General features: G+C 44.6%; 1 protein-coding gene across 2 annotated transcripts in view; it reads right to left on the bottom strand.

Moving 5' to 3' along the window:
• mipol1 (mirror-image polydactyly 1) overlaps window positions 1–22420 on the bottom strand; it is a 48819-nt gene that overhangs the window by 23994 nt on the left and 2405 nt on the right. For both annotated transcript variants that reach the window (XM_034128998.1, XM_034128997.1), the window contains exons 3-9: window positions 18143–18496; window positions 17522–17756; window positions 14425–14548; window positions 13506–13611; window positions 12470–12593; window positions 5524–5557; window positions 5233–5400 (exon numbers count right to left, since the gene is read on the bottom strand). In XM_034128998.1, the coding sequence (XP_033984889.1) occupies window positions 5233–5400; window positions 5524–5557; window positions 12470–12593; window positions 13506–13611; window positions 14425–14548; window positions 17522–17756; window positions 18143–18496 (1145 nt within the window). The remainder of the gene's footprint in view (window positions 1–5232; window positions 5401–5523; window positions 5558–12469; window positions 12594–13505; window positions 13612–14424; window positions 14549–17521; window positions 17757–18142; window positions 18497–22420) is intronic.

Below are 22420 nucleotides of genomic sequence, written 5' to 3'. Positions count from 1 at the left end.
TTAATAATCTAACAGTGTATAAATATATAACATTGATAAACGAACAGCATGTGCATAATGTTTATAAATAGTGACCTATCAGGTGCATGCAGGGTGTTATTGAGTGTCAGTAATCTGCCCGGCGACAGGCAGTAATAACCTGGAATGTTGGATATTAACCCAATAAAGCAGCAGCTGGGGTATCACACCCCCCACGCTCCAATATTTCCCAGAAGCCTCGGCGGTGGCGGTGGGATAATCCCTGAGAGATGAGAGGAAAGGGGGGGGGGGGGGGGGTTAAAGATGGAGGGGGGGGGGGGGGGGTCCTCCAGAGTGAGGGTCTCTTCTTCTTCTCCTGCAGGATTACTGCTCAACAGATCCAGCTTTAAGGTGTTACCGGGGGGGGGGGTGTTTAAGATGGAGGGTAATACTACTGCTGATACAGAGAGTACTGCAACTACTCTGAGGTACAAGTACTGCAACTACTGCTGATACAGAGAGTACTGCAACTACTCTGAGGTACAAGTACTGCAACTACTGCTGATACAGAGAGTACTGCAACTACTCTGAGGTACAAGTACTGCAACTACTGCTGATACAGAGAGTACTGCAACTACTCTGAGGTACAAGTACTGCTGATACAGAGAGTACTGCAACTACTCTGAGGTACAAGTACTACAACTACTGCTGATACAGAGAGCACTGCAACTACTCTGAGGTACAAGTACTGCAACTACTGCTGATACAGAGAGCACTGCAACTACTCTGAGGTACAAGTACTGCAACTACTCTGAGGTATAAGTACTGCAACTACTCTGGGGTACAAGTACTGCTGATACAGAGAGTACTGCAACTACTCTGAGGTGCAAGTACTGCAACTACTGTGAGGTACAAGTACTGCAACTACTGCTGATACAGAGAGTACTGCAACTACTCTGAGATACAAGTACTACAACTACTCTGAGGTACAAGTACTGCAACTACTCTGAGGTACAAGTACTGCAACTACTGCTGATACAGAGAGTACTGCAACTACTCTGAGGTGCAAGTACTGCAACTACTGTGAGGTATAAGTACTGCAACTACTCTGAGATACAAGTACTGCAACTACTCTGAGGTATAAGTACTGCAACTACTCTGGGGTACAAGTACTGCTGATACAGAGACTACTGCAACTACTCTGAGGTGCAAGTACTGCAACTACTGCTGATACAGAGAGTACTGCAACTACTCTGAGGTGCAAGTACTGCAACTACTGTGAGGTACAAGTACTGCAACTACTGCTGATACAGAGAGTACTGCAACTACTCTGAGATACAAGTACTGCAACTACTCTGAGGTACAAGTACTGCAACTACTCTGAGGTACAAGTACTGCAACTACTGCTGATACAGAGAGTACTGCAACTACTCTGAGGTGCAAGTACTGCAACTACTGTGAGGTATAAGTACTGCAACTACTCTGAGATACAAGTACTGCAACTACTCTGAGGTATAAGTACTGCAACTACTCTGGGGTACAAGTACTGCTGATACAGAGACTACTGCAACTACTCTGAGGTGCAAGTACTGCAACTACTGCTGATACAGAGACTACTGCATCTACTCTGAGATACAAGTACTGCAATTACTGCTGATACAGAGAGTACTGCAACTACTCTGAGATACAAGTACTGCAACTACTGCTGATACAGAGAGTACTGCAACTACTCTGAGGTACAAGTACTGCAACTACTGCTGATACAGAGAGTACTGCAACTACTCTGAGATACAAGTACTGCAACTACTGCTGATACAGAGAGTACTGCAACTACTGCTGATACAGAGAGTACTGCAACTACTCTGAGATACAAGTACTGCAACTACTGCTGATACAGAGAGTACTGCAACTACTCTGAGGTACAAGTACTGCAACTACTGCTGATACAGAGAGAGTACTGCAACTACTCTGAGATACAAGTACTGCAACTACTGCTGATACAGAGAGTACTGCAACTACTCTGAGGTACAAGTACTGCAACTACTTTGAGGTACAAGTACTACAACTACTCTGAGGTACAAGTACTGCAACTACTGCTGATACAGAGAGCACTGCAACTACTCTGAGGTACAAGTACTGCAACTACTCTGAGGTATAAGTACTGCAACTACTCTGGGGTACAAGTACTGCTGATACAGAGACTACTGCAACTACTCTGAGGTGCAAGTACTGCAACTACTGCTGATACAGAGAGTACTGCAACTACTCTGAGGTGCAAGTACTGCAAGTACTGTGAGGTACAAGTACTGCAACTACTGCTGATACAGAGAGTACTGCAACTACTCTGAGATACAAGTACTGCAACTACTCTGAGGTACAAGTACTGCAACTACTCTGAGGTACAAGTACTGCAAACTACTCTGAGGTACAAAGTACTGCAACTACTCTAAGGTACAAGTACTGCAACTACTCTGAGATACAAGTACTGCAACTACTCTGAGGTACAAGTACTGCATCTACTCTGAGATACAAGTACTGCAATTACTGCTGATACAGAGAGTACTGCAACTACTCTGAGGTAAGTACTGCAACTACTGCTGATACAGAGAGTACTGCAACTACTCGAGGTAAAAGTACTGCAACTACTGCTGATACAGAGAGTACTGCAACTACTCTGAGGATACAAGTACTGCAACTACTGCTGATACAGAGAGTACTGCAACTACTCTGAGGTACAAGTACTGCAACTACTGCTGATACAGGAGTACTGCAACTACTCTGAGGTACAAGTACTGCAACTACTGCTGATACAGAGAGTACTGCAACTACTCTGAGATACAAGTACTGCAACTACTGCTGATACAGAGAGTACTGCAACTACTCTGAGGTACAAGTACTGCAACTACTGCTGATACAGAGAGTACTGCAACTACTGCTGATACAGAGAGTACTGCAACTACTCTGAGGTACAAGTACTGCAACTACTCTGAGGTACAAGTACTACAACTACTCTGAGGTACAAGTACTGCAACTACTGCTGATACAGAGAGCACTGCAACTACTCTGAGGTACAAGTACTGCAACTACTCTGAGGTATAAGTACTGCAACTACTCTGGGGTACAAGTACTGCTGATACAGAGACTACTGCAACTACTCTGAGGTGCAAGTACTGCAACTACTGCTGATACAGAGAGTACTGCAACTACTCTGAGGTGCAAGTACTGCAAGTACTGTGAGGTACAAGTACTGCAACTACTGCTGATACAGAGAGTACTGCAACTACTCTGAGATACAAGTACTGCAACTACTCTGAGGTACAAGTACTGCAACTACTCTGAGGTACAAGTACTGCAACTACTCTGAGGTACAAGTACTGCAACTACTCTGAGGTACAAGTACTGCAACTACTCTGAGATACAAGTACTGCAACTACTCTGAGGTACAAGTACTGCATCTACTCTGAGATACAAGTACTGCAATTACTGCTGATACAGAGAGTACTGCAACTACTCTGAGGTACAAGTACTGCAACTACTGCTGATACAGAGAGTACTGCAACTACTCTGAGGTACAAGTACTGCAACTACTGCTGATACAGAGAGTACTGCAACTACTCTGAGGTACAAGTACTGCAACTACTGCTGATACAGAGAGTACTGCAACTACTCTGAGATACAAGTACTGCAACTACTGCTGATACAGAGAGTACTGCAACTACTCTGAGGTACAAGTACTGCTGATACAGAGAGTACTGCAACTACTGCTGATACAGAGAGTACTGCAACTACTGCTCATACAGAGAGTACTGCAACTACACCGACATTAAAAGTACTGCATCTACAGTAAAAGTACTGGTTGCCTCTCCTCTCCCCTGACGACGGTTGCCATGGTTTCCGACTCCAGATGAAGGTTTCTATCTGTCCGCTCATCACTGCCCCGCCCCCCCCCCCCCCCCCCCCCACGGTGTGCTATATGAGCACAGGTGCATTGTGGGAAGTAGATCTGTCTCTCTGCAGGTAATAAACTCTGTGAGGATCCCATCAAACAGATACTGCATATATATAAATATATAGTGTATATATATATATATATATATACAGTGGATTTTGTAAGTTTTCCCACTTACAAAGAAATGAACAGTCTATCATTTTAATGGTAGGTGTATTATACTAATGAGAGAAAGAAAATCCAGAAATTGACATCATATAAAGATAAAAATGTATTTGCATTTAACTCTGGGATTTAAGTATTTGATCCCCTTGCAGAACATGTGTTGGTTCTTGGTGGAGAAACCCTTGTTGGACAGCAGAGGTCACACAGAAGTCAGACAGAGGTCAAACAGAGGTCACACAGAGGTCAGACTCTTCTTGTAGTTGGTCTAGAGGAGTACACCGGCTGGGCGTAATAAAGTAGTTCTTAACTCTAACGTCGGGCTGAGCTACGTCTGACTTAGTGATTCAAATGTACGAGTCACGGTCGTAGCACTCTGAGGTCCTGAGACAGATCTTTAGTCTCACTCTGAGGTCCTGAGACAGATCTTTAGTCTCACCCTGAGGTCCTGAGACAGATCTTTAGTCTCACTCTGAGGTCCTGAGACAGATCTTTAGTCTCACTCTGAGGTCCTGAGACAGATCTTTAGTCTCACTCTGAGGTCCTGAGACAGATCTTTAGTCTCACTCTGAGGTCCTGAGACAGATCTTTAGTCTCACTCTGAGGTCCTGAGACAGATCTTTAGTCTCACTCTGAGGTCCTGAGACAGATCTTTAGTCTCACCCTGAGGTCCTGAGACAGATCTTTAGTCTCACTATGAGGTCCTGAGACAGATCTTTAGTCTCGCCCATGGTAGAGAGGCTGGAAGTGATTGATTCTGTGGACAGGTGTCTGTGGACAGGTGTCTGTGGACAGGTGTCTTTTATACAGGTAACAAGTTAATATCAGGAGTACTTTCTTAAAGGAACAGGACTTGGGTCTGTGGGAGCCAGAATCCTTGTTGGTTGCAAGGGGATCAAATACTTATTTCCCATAATTAAATGCAAATACATTTTTATCTTTTATATAATGTCAATTTATGGATTGTTTTTTTTATATTCTTACTCTCACTTTTAAAATAAACCTACCATTAAAGTTATAGATTGGTAATTTCTTGTGGGCAAATTTACAAAATCTGCAAGGGATCAAATACTTATTTCCTCCACTGTGTATATTCTTATCTACAGTAGTCCTGTAGTCATTCTGCAGAATCATCATCAGACAGACAGGAAGTAGATCCTCACCATGGCAACGGACCCGTCTCTCTCGTCCATCACAGCCTTCATCTCCTGGGCGATGATGTCAACTCTGCGTTGCCGTGCCGACCTCAGATGCTGCATCAGAACCGAGCCGAGCTGTTGGACCTGAACCGAGCTGGCACCAGACAGAGCCTGAAGCACCGCCTCCACATCCTACGCACACGCGCACGCACACGCACACGCACACGCACACACACACACACACACACACACACACGTCAGCACACTGGTAAACAGCTCAGTGATATTAAATATTTAAACATAAAGAGTGTTTACCATGTCAGCGTCCAGCGGGGGGGCGCCCTCCCACCTGCAGACACACACTGAGTTTAGAATAAACACACACACACTCAGTGATGAACACACACACACAGTTTAGAATAAACACACACACTCAGTGATGAACACACACACACAGTTTAGAATAAACACACACACTCAGTTAGTGATGAACACACGCACGCACACACACACACACACACACACACACACACACACACACACACACACACACACACACACACACACACACACACACACACACACACACACACACACACACACACACACACACACACCACACACACACACACACACACACACACACACACACACACACACACACACACAGTTTAGAATAACCACACACACTCAGTTAGTGATGAATGACACACACACAGGACCAGCCTCCAGAGGGGGGGATCATGTGGTCAGTAGTGATGGATGCGGTGTAGTCCCACTTCCTGTTGCTCTGAGGTGATGGGATGGTTTTACAGCATTTTCTGTTAATTGTTTAAAAGAAGTCAAGATTTTGAGAAAAAGTCACAGTTCTGTCATTAAGAGAAACAAGTGAACCAGAGCCCAGCTCAGTGGTGACTTAATGACAGTTGGCAAGTTAATGTAGCTGCCGATGCTATGCTAATAGCAATTAGAAGCAACATTTATGCAGCGATTTGGAGCTAGAGAAGCATCAGGTGAGTCAGCTGACCTCAGATCTGACAGCTTGTGTTCCTGTTGTTCCTGCAGCTGGATTAATAAGTGTCCGTATTAAAGCTCTGTAGCCGGGCAGTAATATGACCCACGCTCCCTGAAGGCCTCCTCACAGAGAGCTGTGACGGCGGCCATGATGGAGGTAACCAGCTGCTCCTCTGGGACTCCTTTCATTCCTTTCATTGAGCTGCTGCTGTTCTCTGTAATAACTGTAATAACTGTAATAAGTGTAATAAGGTGGCCGAGGCGGCGCTCTGCAGGGAACAGCAGGTAATGAAAGAGCAGCGGCTCAATAACGCTGCTAACACCCCGCTTACCATCACACACACATCCACACACACACACACACACACACACACACACATCTACACACAACCATCAAACTCACATCTCCACACATCAAACCCACAGCGATCAAACTCACATCTACACACACACAACACACACACACACACACACACACACATCTACACACAACCATCAAACTCACATCTCCACACATCAAACCCACAGCCATCAAACTCACATCTACACACACACACACACACACACACACACACACACATCTACACACAACCATCAAACTCACATCTCCACACATCAAACCCACAGCCATCAAACTCACATCTACACACACACACACACACAACACACACACACACATCTACACACAACCATCAAACTCACATCTCCACACATCAAACCCACAGCCATCAAACTCACATCTACACACACACACACACACACACATCTACACACAACCATCAAACTCACATCTCCACACATCAAACCCACAGCCATCAAACTCACATCTCCACACATCAAACGCACAGCCATCAAACCCACATCTCCACACATCAAACCCACAGCCATCAAACCCACAGCCATCAAACCCACATCTCCACACATCAAACCCACAGCCATCAAACTCACAGCCATCAAACCCACATCCATCAAACACACATCTCTACACATCAAACCCACAGCCATCAAACTCACATCTCCACACATCAAACCCACAGCCATCAAACTCACATCTCCACACATCAAACGCACAGCCATCAAACCCACAGCCATCAAACTCACAACTACACACATCAAACGCACAGCCATCAAACCCACATCTCCACACATCAAACCCACAGCCATCAAACCCACATCTCCACACATCAAACCCACAGCCATCAAACACACAGCCATCAAACACACATCTCCACACATCAAACCCACAGCCATCAAACACACATCTACACACATCAAACCCACTGCCATCAAACTCACATCTCCACACATCAAACCCACAGCCATTAAACCCACAGCCATCAAACACACATCTCCACACATCAAACCCACAGCCATCAAATCTACAGTTGTGGTCAAAAGTTTACATCCACTTGTAAAGAACATGCATTTATTTTGTATGTCTTTATTAGGGATGCTCCGATCAATCGGCTGCCGATCATTATCGGCCGATATTCACTCTTAATAGTTTGATCGGTGCTCTCTATAAAGGCCGATCAGGAGAGCCGATCAGATGACGTAAAATACATTAAACTTTTCTCTGTGCGCGGCAAAACAAGCTCGCCAAAATGGCCTCACCGGTCTGGCAGTTTTTTAAGGTGTCCGAAAAAGACAATAAAATAACGGTATGCAACGTGTGTGAATCAGAAAGAGAGAGAGAGATCAGAGACCATGATCAGCTGACGGAGAACACGCAGCTCTACCGGATCACCGCCGCAGCTCCACCCGCTGTGACGGACCGGTGAGCAAAACACACACTTCAAGTTAGAACTAACACACTTAGCTATTTGATCTACCTCTGGAACAAGCTAAACTAGTAATACATATGTTTATTCTTCACTGTCGGGTCACTCATTACTGGATAAGCGAGCTGCATGAGTCTGATACTGACGGGCTCTCAGGAGAGAGAGAGAGAGGGAGAGAGAGAGAGAGAGAGAGAGAGAGGAGAGAGAGAGAGAGAGAGAGAGAGAGGGAGAGAGAGAGAGGGAGAGAGAGGTTCCGTTTATTTCTCCGTTGTTATTATCCAAAGTTAATGTAAACTTTTGAATAATGTACTTCATCTACTATAAGTAGTGTGTTTGAATGTAATAATTATGTTGTTTGTTGTTTGTGGAAGCGAATCATTTATTGAAAAATGAATCTGAACTTTTCGATCTGTTACGATTATAAACTGAAGCAATATAAAAATGAGCCCCATTAACTGAGTTTTAAACATCAGCATATCCAGTCCGAGTCCGGTGATTACCTGCTAACGGAAACTCTGCTACACAATTCACAATACAACACTTTAAATGGAAGATCCCCATAGCCCCCACCCACCCTGTGATCGGATCGGCGATCGGTATCGGACGATTCTGATTCCGGTGATCGGCCCCAAAAACCCTGATCGGAGCATCCCTAGTCTTGACTTTTCAATAATTTCTACAACTAGATTGGAGCACATACTACTTTGTCACAAAATATAAATTAGGAAGTTTGGTTCTTTTATGAATTTATAATGGGTCTTCTGAAAATCTGCTGGGTCAAAAATATACATATAGCAACATGAATGATCAATGTTGGCGATGTAGAAAGTTCTGTCAATCAATTTAACTTTGTGACATGGCCTCTTAACTTCTTGTCAGTGATTATAATTGACTATAGCTGGTACCTCATTTAAATTTGGCTCATCTGATACAATCATTAGACTCAGCCACATCACTACAATGGGAAAGTCAAAGGAGCTCAGCATGGATCTGAAAAAGTCAGGAAAGTCACTTGGAGCCATTTCAAAGCAGCTAAAGGTCCCAAGATCAACTGTGCACACAATGTGTAGGTATAAAGTGCATGACACAGTTGCCACACTGCCATGATCAGGAAGAAAACGCAAGCTATCACCTGCTACTGAGAGACAATTGGTCAGGATGGTCAAGAGTCAAAGAAGAACCACCAAAAAGTAGGTCTGCAATGAATTAGGAGCTGCTGGAACGCAGGTGTGAGCGTCCACAGTCAGGCATGTTTTACATCACTATGGGCTGAGAGGAAGCCCTGGCTCCAGAACGGCCACATCGAGGCTCCACTGAAGGGCCACATCGAGGCTCCACTGAAGGGCCACATCGAGGCTCCACTGAAGGGCCACATTGAGGCTCCACTGAAGGGCCACATCGAGGCTCCACTGAAGGGCCACATTGAGGCTCCAGAAGGGCCACATTGAGGCTCCAGAAGGGCCACATCGAGGCTCCACTGAAGGGCCACATTGAGGCTCCACTGAAGGGCCACATCGAGGCTCCAGAAGGGCCACATTGAGGCTCCAGAAGGGCCACATTGAGGCTCCAGAAGGGCCACATCGAGGCTCCAGAAGGGCCACATAGAGGCTCCACTGAAGAGCCACATTGAGGCTCCAGAAGGGCCACATCGAGGCTCCACTGAAGGGCCACATTGAGGCTCCAGAAGGGCCATATCGAGGCTCCACTGAAGGGCCACATTGAGGCTCCACTGAAGGGCCACATTGAGGCTCCACTGAAGGGCCACATCGAGGCTCCAGAAGGGCCACATTGAGGCTCCACTGAAGGGCCACATTGAGGCTCCAGAAGGGCCACATCGAGGCTCCAGAAGGGCCACATTGAGGCTCCAGAAGGGCCACATCGAGGCTCCACTGAAGGGCCACATTGAGGCTCCAGAAGGGCCACATCGAGGCTCCACTGAAGGGCCACATTGAGGCTCCAGAAGGGCCACATCGAAGCTCCACTGAAGTCTGCTGCTGATCACATGGACGAATAAAAGCCCTTCTGGAGTAAAGTTCTGGGCTCAGATGAAACTAAAATGTATCTGTTTGGCCACAATGACCAGAAATATGCTTGGAGAAGGTGAGGCGTTTAACCCCAACATCACCATACCTACCGTCAAGCATGGTGCTGCTGCTATTATGAGCTGAGCATGTTCTGCTGCCAATGGAACTGGTGCTAACCTAAGTCAATGGAATAATGAAGAAAGAGAATTACCTCCAAATTCTTTAGGAGAACCTAAAATCATCAGCCAGAAGGTTGGGTCTTGGGTTCAGTTGGGTGCTCCAACAGAACAACGACCACAGACATGTACAGAACATGAACATGTGGACAGAGCTCAGTCCCACCCCTTCCTTATATAACAGGTGTGGCTCGCAATAAATCAAAGTTTTCCTCCGAATATTTAATTCGGTACTAATACATAAATGGAAAGAATATATTAAGATCTAAATTAATAAGAAAATAATACACTCATTGGCTCTAATGGCTCTAACACATGTGGACAGAGCTGAAGAACATGTGGACAGAGCTGAAGAACATGTGGACAGAGCTGAAGAACATGTGGACAGAGCTGAAGAACATGTGGACAGAGCTGAAGAACATGTGGACAGAGCTGAAGAACATGTGGACAGAGCTGAAGAACATGTGGACAGAGCTGAAGAACATGTGGACAGAGCTGAAGAACATGTGGACAGAGCTGAAGAAACAAGCCCATGCCAGAAAGCCAACTCATTCAGCTAAAATGCACCAATTCTGTGAAGAGCAGTGGTCAACAGAAGCTTGTGGATGGCAACCAAAAATGACTAATTGAGGTGAAAATGGCCAAGGGACATGTTACCAATTGTTATCAATACATACTGATATACAACAGAACATCAGCAGGGGAGGACTCTTTAAAGTAGACACACTACATACTGATATACACCTGAACATCAGCAGGAGAGGACTCTTTAAAGTAGAGACACTACATACTGATATACACCTGAACATCAGCAGGAGAGGACTCTTTAAAGTAGAGACACTACATACTGATATACACCTGAACATCAGCAGGAGAGGACTCTTTAAAGTAGAGACACTACATACTGATATACACCTGAACATCATCAGGAGAGGACTCTTTAAAGTAGAGACACTACATACTGATATACACCTGAACATCAGCAGGAGAGGACTCTTTAAAGTAGAGACACTACATACTGATATACACCTGAACATCAGCAAGAGAGTACTCTTTAAAGTAGAGACACTACATACTGATATACACCTGAACATCAGCAGGAGAGGACTCTTTAAATTAGAGACACTACATACTGATATACACCTGAACATCAGCAGGAGAGGACTCTTTAAAGTAGAGACACTACATACTGATATACACCTGAACATCAGCAGGAGAGGACTCTTTAAAGTAGAGACACTACATACTGATATACACCTGAACATCAGCAGGAGAGGACTCTTTAAAGTAGAGACACTACATACTGATATACACCTGAACATCAGCAGGAGAGGACTCTTTAAAGTAGAGACACTACATACTGATATACACCTGAACATCAGCAGGAGAGGACTCTTTAAAGTAGAGACACTACATACTGATATACACCTGAACATCAGCAGGAGAGGACTCTTTAAAGTAGAGACACTACATACTGATATACACCTGAACATCAGCAGGAGAGGACTCTTTAAAGTAGAGACACTACTGATATACACCTGATCATCACAGACTTTAACTCCATGATAACTATTTTAATAATGTGTGATGATCTGAATGTTGATTAGACTATTTAACTAATTATCAGACAGGTTAACTGATGAATGAAGATCACAGTCAAACCAACACTTCAGCGTTAATCACTAACACTTTCACACACACAATGATGCACGTTTACACAGGTAATACAGGCCGCCTCCTTCCATCACACACACACACACGAACACACACACACAAACACACACGAACACACACACACACACACACACGAACTCCTGACAGATGGAGCGTGCCTCTCCATTTCCTCTGCTCATAAAGTCGGGGTGGGGGGGGTAAATCTGTAATGAGATTTTCTGCAGTATCTGGAGCTCAGCGGAGGAGAGGCTCGTTACACAGATCTTAACGAGGCGGTGGGGGGGGGATATTTCCTCTCAGTTCCTGATGATGGGAAGGACACAGAAGTCTCTGATCCAGAAGTCTCTGATCCAGAAGTTTCTGATCCAGAAGTTTCTGATCCAGAACCAGCGGTCCAGAACCAGCAGGGCTGGTACCGGGCCGCTGGGCCGACAGAAAGACCACTTCCTCCACCCTGTCTCTGTGGAGCGGGTGCACCGTGTGTGTGTGTGTGTGTGTGTGTGTGTGTGTGTGTGTGTGTGTGTGTGTGTGTGTGTGTGTGTGTGTGTGTGTGTGTGTGTGTGTGTGTGTGTGTGTGTGTGTGTGAGAGTACTCAGTGTGCTGCAGTTGTTGTGCTCTCAGAAGAGCCTCGTCTCTCTCCTGATTGGCCAGCAGGATTCGTGACATCAGAGCCTGATCCCGGTCCTTCTGCGCCGACAGAACCTGCTGCAGCAGCTCTGTGTGAACATATATTAATATATATTATTATTATTATATATAAAATCTCCAGTGTAAACAAATAAATATAATTGTAGACCTGTTTGTTGTTTAATTTAATGTAACATTTATATAATGATTATATAAATGTATAACATAGATATAATATTGACTGTGTGTTTAAAGTACAATAAACTGAGATGTGAGACTCAAACAAACACACACACACAAACACCCACATATACTAACACACACACACACACACTTATACTCACCTATACACACACATGCAGGTCTAGAGGCCTCAGGGGGGCCACAGTTTATATTATCACAAACACAAAGTGAACATAAAGCAAATCCTCCTGTTCTGATAATCCTGAGGATTACACACACACACACACACACACACACACACACACACACACACACACACACACACACACACACACACACACACACACACACACACACACACACACACACACACACACACACACACACACACACACACACACACACACACACACACACACACACACACACACACACACAGTCACACCACACACACACAGAGTCACACAGAGTCACACCCCACACACACACACACACACACACACACACACACACACACACACACACAGAGTCACACCACACACAAACACACAGCTCAGTTAGATCAACAGAGCGTGTGTGTGTTGTCGCTGCTTAAACACACACACTGTTCTATTAAACCAACAGCTGCCTCGTTAACCGTCACCTCGTTACTGATATTTAATTACACTGTGTGTGTGTGTGTGTGTGTGTGTGTGTGTGTGTGTGTGTGTGTGTGTGTGTGTGTGTGTGTGTGTGTGTGTGTGTGTGTGTGTGTGTTGGTATTACAGTGTATATAAAAATATTCAAATATTGAAGAAGTGGTTGTCAGAGCAGATCACCTGCTGGTCTCTCCTCCCTCCTCTCCTCCCTCCTCTCCTCCCTCAGCTGTTCCTCCACCTCCCTCCTCTGCAGCTCCTTCTCCTTCTGGAGCAGCTCCTCCTGCAGCTGGAGCACAGGGGACACAGTGTATTAATACATCAGACACTGTGTATTAATACACATATATGAATTTGGGTTAGGGTTGTATACACAGCGTGTAAACAACATACACATCTGACTGTGCTGCAGCTCCTCCTGCAGCACAGTCAGATGTGTACGATGTTTACACGGTGTATTAATACACCGTGTAAACATCATACGCTGTGTATTAATGCACAGTGTAAACATCATACGCTGTGTATTAATACACAGTGTATGATATGATGGCCTGTAGAAGTTCCCCCCGACGCTGGGACCCTCCGGAGACCCTGTGTCCTCTCAGTGAGGACTTTATACATCAATCTCATCAATACTCAGTGTGTATTTGTACACCGAGTGTGTATATTTACCCTCTTGTTGACGTCTCTCAGAGCGTATATGTATATACAGTGTGTATTTCTACACAGAGTGTGTATATTTACCCTGTTGTTGACGTCTCTCAGAGCGTATATGTATATACAGTGTGTATTTCTACACAGAGTGTGTATATTTACCCTGTTGTTGACGTCTCTCAGAGCGTATATGTATATACAGTGTGTATTTCTACACAGAGTGTGTATATTTACCCTGTTGTTGACGTCTCTCATAGCGTATATGTATATACAGTGTGTATTTCTACACAGAGTGTGTATATTTACCCTGTTGTTGACGTCTCTCAGAGCGTATATGTATATACAGTGTGTATTTGTACAGAGTGTGTATATTTACCCTCTTGTTGACCTCTCTCAGAGCGTATATGTATATACAGTGTGTATTTGTACACAGAGTGTGTATATTTACCCTCTTGTTGACGTCTCTCAGAGTGTCGAGCTCCTTCAGGAGGAACGAGATGTTTTTGTCTCGATCTAAACTCTGGGCTCGACCGGAGGCTGTGATTGGTCCAAACACAACTTCCTGGTGAGACCTGGAGGGGTCCACAGGTTTCAATTAGCAGTAACAAGAACACAAAGTACACAAAGTATTTGTTGTCCTGAGGGAGATGAAAGGGAGTCTCCAATGAAGTCCATCAGGCTCCAGGTGAGTTAATTAATACATTAATTGATTCATTAATTAATGTAATTAAATATCTTCCTGTATCAGACTCAGGACCTGAAGGTGGATTCTGCAGCGGGAAGAGAGTCGTTCTGTGGAAGTGTGTGTGTGTGTGTGTGTGTGTGTGTGTGTGTGTGTGTGTGTGTGTGTGTGTGTGTGTGTGTGTGTGTGTGTGTGTGTGTGTGTGTGTGTGTGTGTGTGTGTGGGTCAGGTGTTTTACCCTCACATTATCACAGAGGTGATGAAGCTTTAATAAGCACTGCTGTAATTCTCTCATATTACGTTAAAGGTCAGGCAGTAATAACGCGGGTAAATAAGACACACTGTAAGTCTCTCTCTACACACACACATACACACTCACACACACACACACATACACACTCACACACACAAACACACACACACACACACTCCCACACACACTCACACACACACACTCTCAGATCTGATGAAACAGAAAAAAACATGAGTTTAATGAGGAATTTAATAAAACTCCTGAAAGTAGCGACCTGAAGACATCGGATCCAAGTCAGGAGATTATTATTATTATTATTATTATGAATTATTGTTCTAAATGTTTCTTTTTCTTTTTAATGACGTGAAGTGACGTGATGTATCTGTGATGTGATGTATCTGTGATGTGATGTATCTGTGATGTGATGTATCAGTGATGTGATGTATCAGTGATGTATCTGTGATGTATCTGTGATGTGTCTGTGATGTGATGTGACGTGCTGTGATGTGACGTGACGTAATGTATCTGTGACGTGATGTGATGTATCTGTGATGTGATGTGATGTGATGTGATGTGACGTATTGTATCTGTGATGTGATGTGATGTGATGTGACGTGACGTATTGTATCTGTGACGTGATGTGATGTATCTGTGATGTGATGTGACGTGACGTAATGTATCTGTGACGTGATGTATCTGTGATGTGATGTGATGTATCTGTGATGTGATGTATCTGTGATGTGATGTATCTGTGATGTGATGTATCTGTGATGTGATGTATCTGTGATGTGATGTGATGTATCTGTGATGTGATGTATCTGTGATGTGATGTAATGTGACGTGACGCATCTGTGATGTGACGTGATGTGATGTGATGTGACGTGACGTATCTGTGATGTGACGTAATGTATCTGTGACGTGATGTGATGTATCTGTGATGTGACGTATCTGTGATGTGATGTATCTGTGATGTGATGTGATGTATCTGTGATGTGATGTATCTGTGACGTGATGTATCTGTGATGTGATGTATCTGTGATGTGATGTGATGTATCTGTGATGTGATGTATCTGTGATGTGATGTATCGTATCTGTGATGTGATGTATCTGTGACGTGATGTATCTGTGACGTGATGTATCTGTGACGTGATGTATCTGTGATGTGATGTATCTGTGACGTGATGTATCTGTGATGTGATGTATCTGTGATGTGATGTGATGTATCTGTGATGTGATGTATCTGTGATGTGATGTAATGTGATGTGACGTGACGTATCTGTGATGTGATGTGACGTGATGTGATGTGATGTGACGTATCTGTGATGTGACGTGATGTGATGTGACGTGATGTGATGTAATGTGATGTGACGTGACGTATCTGTGATGTGATGTGATGTGATGTGAAGTGACGTATCTGTGATGTGATGTGAAGTGATGTGATGTGACGTGACGTGCTGTGATGTGACGTAATGTATCTGTGACGTGATGTGATGTGTCTGTGATGTGACGTAATGTATCTGTGACGTGATGTATTTGTGACGTGATGTGATGTATCTGTGACGTGATGCATCTGTGATGTGATGTATCTGTGATGTATCTGTGATGTGATGTATCTGTGATGTGATGTATCTGTGATGTGATGTAATGTGATGTGACGTGACGTATCTGTGATGTGATGTGACGTGATGTGATGTGACGTATCTGTGATGTGACGTGATGTGATGTGACGTGATGTATCTGTGACGTGATGTGATGTATCTGTGATGTGATGTGATGTGACGTGACGTAATGTATCTGTGACGTGATGTGATGTATCTGTGATGTGATGTGATGTATCTGTGACGTGATGTATCTGTGACGTGATGCGATGTATCTGTGACGTGATGCGATGTATCTGTGATGTGATGTATCTGTGATGTGATGTATCTGTGATGTGATGTATCTGTGATGTGATGTATCTGTGATGTGATGTGATGTATCTGTGATGTGATGTATCTGTGACGTGATGGGATGTATCTGTGATGTGATGTATCTGTGATGTGATGTATCTGTGATGTGATGTGATGTATCTGTGATGTGATGTATCTGTGATGTGATGTATCTGTGATGTGATGTGATGTATCTGGGATGTGATGTATCTGTGATGTGATGTATCTGTGATGTGATGTATCTGTGATGTGATGTATCTGTGATGTGATGTATCTGTGATGTGATGTATCTGTGATGTGATGTAATGTGATGTGACGTGACGCATCTGTGATGTGACGTGATGTGATGTGATGTGACGTATCTGTGATGTGACGTAATGTATCTGTGACGTGATGTGATGTGACGTATCTGTGATGTGACGTGATGTGATGTGATGTAATGTGATGTGATATATATTATATCTGTGATGTAATGTGATGTGATGTATCTGTGATGTGATGTAATGTGATGTGATGTAATGTGATGTGATGTAATGTATCTGTGTTGTGATGTATCTGTGATGTGATACGATGTATCTGTGTTGTGATGTATCTGTGATGTGATGTGATGTATCTGTGATGTGATGTATCTGTGATGTGACGTGATGTAATGTGATGTATCTGTAATGTGATGTATCTTCACCTGTCCTCGGGGCTCGGCAGGTGTCTCTGGAGGGATGGACCCCCGTCTCCACGACTCTCTGCCCGAGGAGAAGGGCCTCTGCTGGGGGAGACCAGATCCATCTGTCCCCCTGGAGAGAGAGACCTCCTGAGGGAGAGGGGTGAGAGAGGAGAGAGAGACCTCCTGATGGAGAGGGGTGAGACAGGAGAGACAGACCTCCTGAGGGAGAGGGGTGAGGGGGGGCAGGAAGACGGAGCTGAAGACAGACAGGGAGAGACAGACAGAGAGAGACAGGCAGGGAGAGACAGACAGACAGACAGACAGACAGACAGACAGACAGACAGACAGACAGACAGACAGACAGACAGACAAAGACAGACAGACAGACAGAGACAGACAGAGAGAGACAGACAGGTCAGTAAAAACGTCTGACAGACAGTCTGTAAAGCAGACCCTTATCCTGAACCCCCTCCATCCTGATCCCCCTCCATCCTGACCCCCTCCATCCTGGACCCCTCCATCCTGACACCCTCCATCCTGACACCCTCCATACCCCCCCCCTATATAAATACCAGGTATTGTTAATCTTATTATGCTAATGCACCCTGGGACATGTAGGCACTGAGGAGGAATGGATCTTACCTATAGGCCGTTCAGAGTCACTGGGCTGATGGGTGGAGTCTCTGGGCTGATGGGTGGAGTCACTGGGCTGATGGGTGGAGTCACTGGGCTGATGGGTGGAGTCTCTGGGCTGATGGGTGGAGTCTCTGGGCTGATGGGTGGAGTCTCTGGGCTGATGGGTGGAGTCACTGGGCTGATGGGTGGAGTCTCTGGGCTGATGGGTGGAGTCTCTGGGCTGATGGGTGGAGTCACTGGGCTGATGGGTGGAGTCACTGGGCTGATGGGTGGAGTCTCTGGGCTGATGGGTGGAGTCTCTGGGCTGATGGGTGGAGGGTGGCAGGCGCTGTCGCAGCTCCTCGTTTACTTCAGGATAAGCTAAAAAAATGTATAAAAACATCATATTATATAAACATATTATACTTTATATAAATGAGTAATTAAATAAATAAAGAAGGAGGTGCAGCATTACCTCTGTCTTTATTAATTATCAGTTCATCATTAGCGAGCAGTAATCCTGTTGTCACGGCGAGATTTAAAATACTTGCAGCTCATCAGCAGAGCAAACACCTCTTATACCTCGTTAAGGCCTCGTTAAGGAAACAATCAGAGCAGAGCTCCTCAGGTATGAATGAGACAGAAGTCACTTAAACGCTCGCTAAGTCAAAAGAAAACAAGAAAACACTCAGACAGAAGTGTGTGTGTGTGTGTGTGTGTGTGTGTGTGTGTGTGTGTGTGTGTGTGTGTGTGTGTGTGTGTGTGTGTGTGTGTGTGTGTGTGTGTGTGTGTGTGTGCTGTGGTTTTGTGATTGGATATATCAGGGATGCTCTTTTTGTCCCTAGTTATTTAATGTTCTCACAGACGGAGTTACATCTGGATATTCTGCAAGCCGGGTTCTGGTTTTGAAGAGTTCTAGTTCTGCAGGGTTCTGAAGGGATCTAGTGCTACAGGGTTCTGAAGGGTTCTAGTGCTACAGCCTTCTGAAGAGTTCTAGTGCTACAGGGTTCTGAAGGATTCTAGTGCTACAGGGTTCTGAAGAGTTCTAGTGCTACAGGGTTCTGAAGAGTTCTAGTGCTACAGGGTTCTGAAGGGTTCTAGTGCACAGACTACAGTACGGGTAAATATTCTCCAGAGTTCCTGATTTATTGAATCGTTTCGTCTTTGAAACTTTTCTCCCCCCCCCTTGTGGACTCCCCCCCCCCCCCCCCTTGTGGACTCAGAGCTAATTGAGTCGGCGGCTCTCTTATTATTCATTACAATTACAGATGCCTTAAATCCGTCTAAATGACCATTCATGCCTCGCCTGCTTTGAAGTCTCGTCAAAGAGAGGATCTGCACAACGCGCCGGATCCCCCCACCCCTCACCCCCCCCCCCCCCCAGCACCAGTCTAAACTAAAGTCCATTAATTTTTTAAGCTGTGTTTAAATCAGTGAGGCCGTCCAGCTGACTGCATGAATATTAATGCAGCGATGCCTGATTAAAGAGATTCTGCTCTGATCCCAGCACACACACTTACAGAGACACACACACACACACTTACAGAGACACACACACACCTACAGAGACACACACACACCTACAGACACACACACACCTACAGAGACACACACACACCTACAGACACACACACACCTACAGACACACACACACCTACAGAGACACACACACACCTACAGACACACACACACCTACAGAGACACACACACACCTACAGAGACACACACACACCTACAGACACACACACACACTTACAGAGACACACACACACACACACTTACAGAGACACACACACACACACCTACAGAGACACACACACACCTACAGAGACACACACACACACTTACAGAGACACACACACACACCTACAGAGACACACACACACCTACAGACACACACACACACTTACAGAGACACACACACACACTTACAGAGACACACACACACCTACAGAGACACACACACACCTACAGAGACACACACACACCTACAGAGACACACACAAACACTTACAGAGACACAGACACCTACACACACACACACACACTTACAGAGTCACACACACACCTACAGACACACACACACTCACAGAGATACACACACACACCTACAGAGACACACACACTCACAGAGTCACACACACACACACACTCACAGAGTCACACACACACCTACAGAGACACGCAACCAGCACACAAGTTTAGATGCAGATATTAAGCCGGAACACACTCACTCGTACATACACACATACAGTATTTGTATAACCGTGCACACACTGTCACACACACTGTCACACACACTGTCACACACACTGTCACACACAGTGTCACACACACTGTCCCACACAGTGTCACACACACTGTCACACACAGTGTCACACACACTGTCACACACACTGTCACACACACTGTCACACACAGTGTCACACACACTGTCACACAGTGTCACACACACTGTCACACACACTGTCACACACAGTGTCACACACACTGTCACACACACTGTCACACACACTGTCACACACAGTGTCACACACACTGTCCCACACAGTGTCACACACACTGTCACACACAGTGTCACACACACTGTCACACACACTGTCACACACACTGTCACACACAGTGTCACACACACTGTCACACAGTGTCACACACACTGTCACACACACTGTCACACACAGTGTCACACACACTGTCACACACACTGTCACACACAGTGTCACACACACTGTCACACACAGTGTCACACAGTGTCACACACAGTGTCACACACACTGTCACACACAGTGTCACACACAGTGTCACACACAGTGTCACACACACTGTCACACACAGTGTCACACACAGTGTCACACACAGTGTCACACACACTGTCACACACAGTGTCACACACAGTGTCACACACAGTGTCACACACACTGTCACACACACTGTCACACACAGTGTCACACACACTGACACACACTGTCACACACAGTGTCACACACACTGAATCTGCCTTTTCATCATTTTTGTAATTTCATTAAATAATCAGAATTTGTTTTGTAATTTATTCATAGATTAAGTTTTAAATAAAGTTTCATCTTCTGCTTTCCTTCATTATGTGTCATAATAAACTGAAAATATATGAATAAAACATATGTTTTATCCTGCATTCATTTATTTGAGTTGTTTGTGAGTAATTTTAATAATGGATTCATCTGCGGATCATTTTCTTCAAAGTGATAGGGTTGTCCGTTTTAATATCTTAAATATTCTTTACTCTGTTTTATATTTGTGGTGGAACACCAGAGTGTGTGTGGATACCTCACAATAAATCAGAGCCTGATTCAGACGGCTGCAAAAGACCAACACACACACACACTTACAGAGAGACACACACACACACACACTCAGTAGATTAATATAATGACAGAAGAAGACAAAGGCTGAGAGTGAATGAGGAGGAGACGCTCGTGTGAACTGTGTTTAATCTGCAGAGTGGGTGGTCCCACACACACACACTCTGTATTGTGAGATGAGGGTGGGCTGCAGACTGTTTGATCAGACTGAAGTAGCTGCTATTCATGTCTCTGTGCAGGAATGTGTGTGTGTGTGTGTGTGTGTGTGTGTGTGTGTGTGTGTGTGTGTGTGTGTGTGTGTGTGTGTGTGTGTGTGTGTGTGTGGGGCAGCTGCTCATTGATCACAGACAGGGCGCTCTGACCTCTGACCCTTTATTAAAACAAATTTTTCAAAAATCCTATTTTGGTGCTCTTATTTTGGTAGTCTTGTTCTGGTGCTCTTATTTTGGTAGTCTTGTTCTGGTGCTCTTATTTTGGTAGTCTTGTTTTGGTGCTCTTATTTTGGTGCTCTTATTTTGGTAGTCTTATTTTGGTGCTCTTATTTTGGTGCTCTTATTTTGGTAGTCTTATTTTGGTGCTCTTATTTTGGTAATCTTGTTCTGGTGCTCTTATTTTGGTAGTCTTGTTCTATAAGTTGTATTATCATTAAAATGTTTTATCATCATTAATAATATATGTTGTTATTATTATGAATGATACAAATATATATATAGTATATTTGTATCTGTTAGAGTATTTAAACTTTAAACATTTGACTGGTTTTATTTCTGTTAAATTCAGCCCTCAGAATATCACAGTTCTTCAGTAGAGCTGCACCGCCCCCTGCTGGCCGCTCTCTGCACACACACTCTGCACACACTGCACACACAATCTGCACATGCACACACTCTGCACACATACACACACAGACACTCTGCACACACACACTGCACACACTCTGAACACACACTGTTATACGACGTGT

The sequence above is a fragment of the Trematomus bernacchii genome, unplaced genomic scaffold (genome assembly GCF_902827165.1).
Source record: "Trematomus bernacchii unplaced genomic scaffold, fTreBer1.1, whole genome shotgun sequence".
Classification (NCBI taxonomy): domain Eukaryota; kingdom Metazoa; phylum Chordata; class Actinopteri; order Perciformes; family Nototheniidae; genus Trematomus; species Trematomus bernacchii.
Note: the sequence above shows the minus strand (reverse complement) of the source record. Positions and strands in the feature narration are given on the sequence as shown.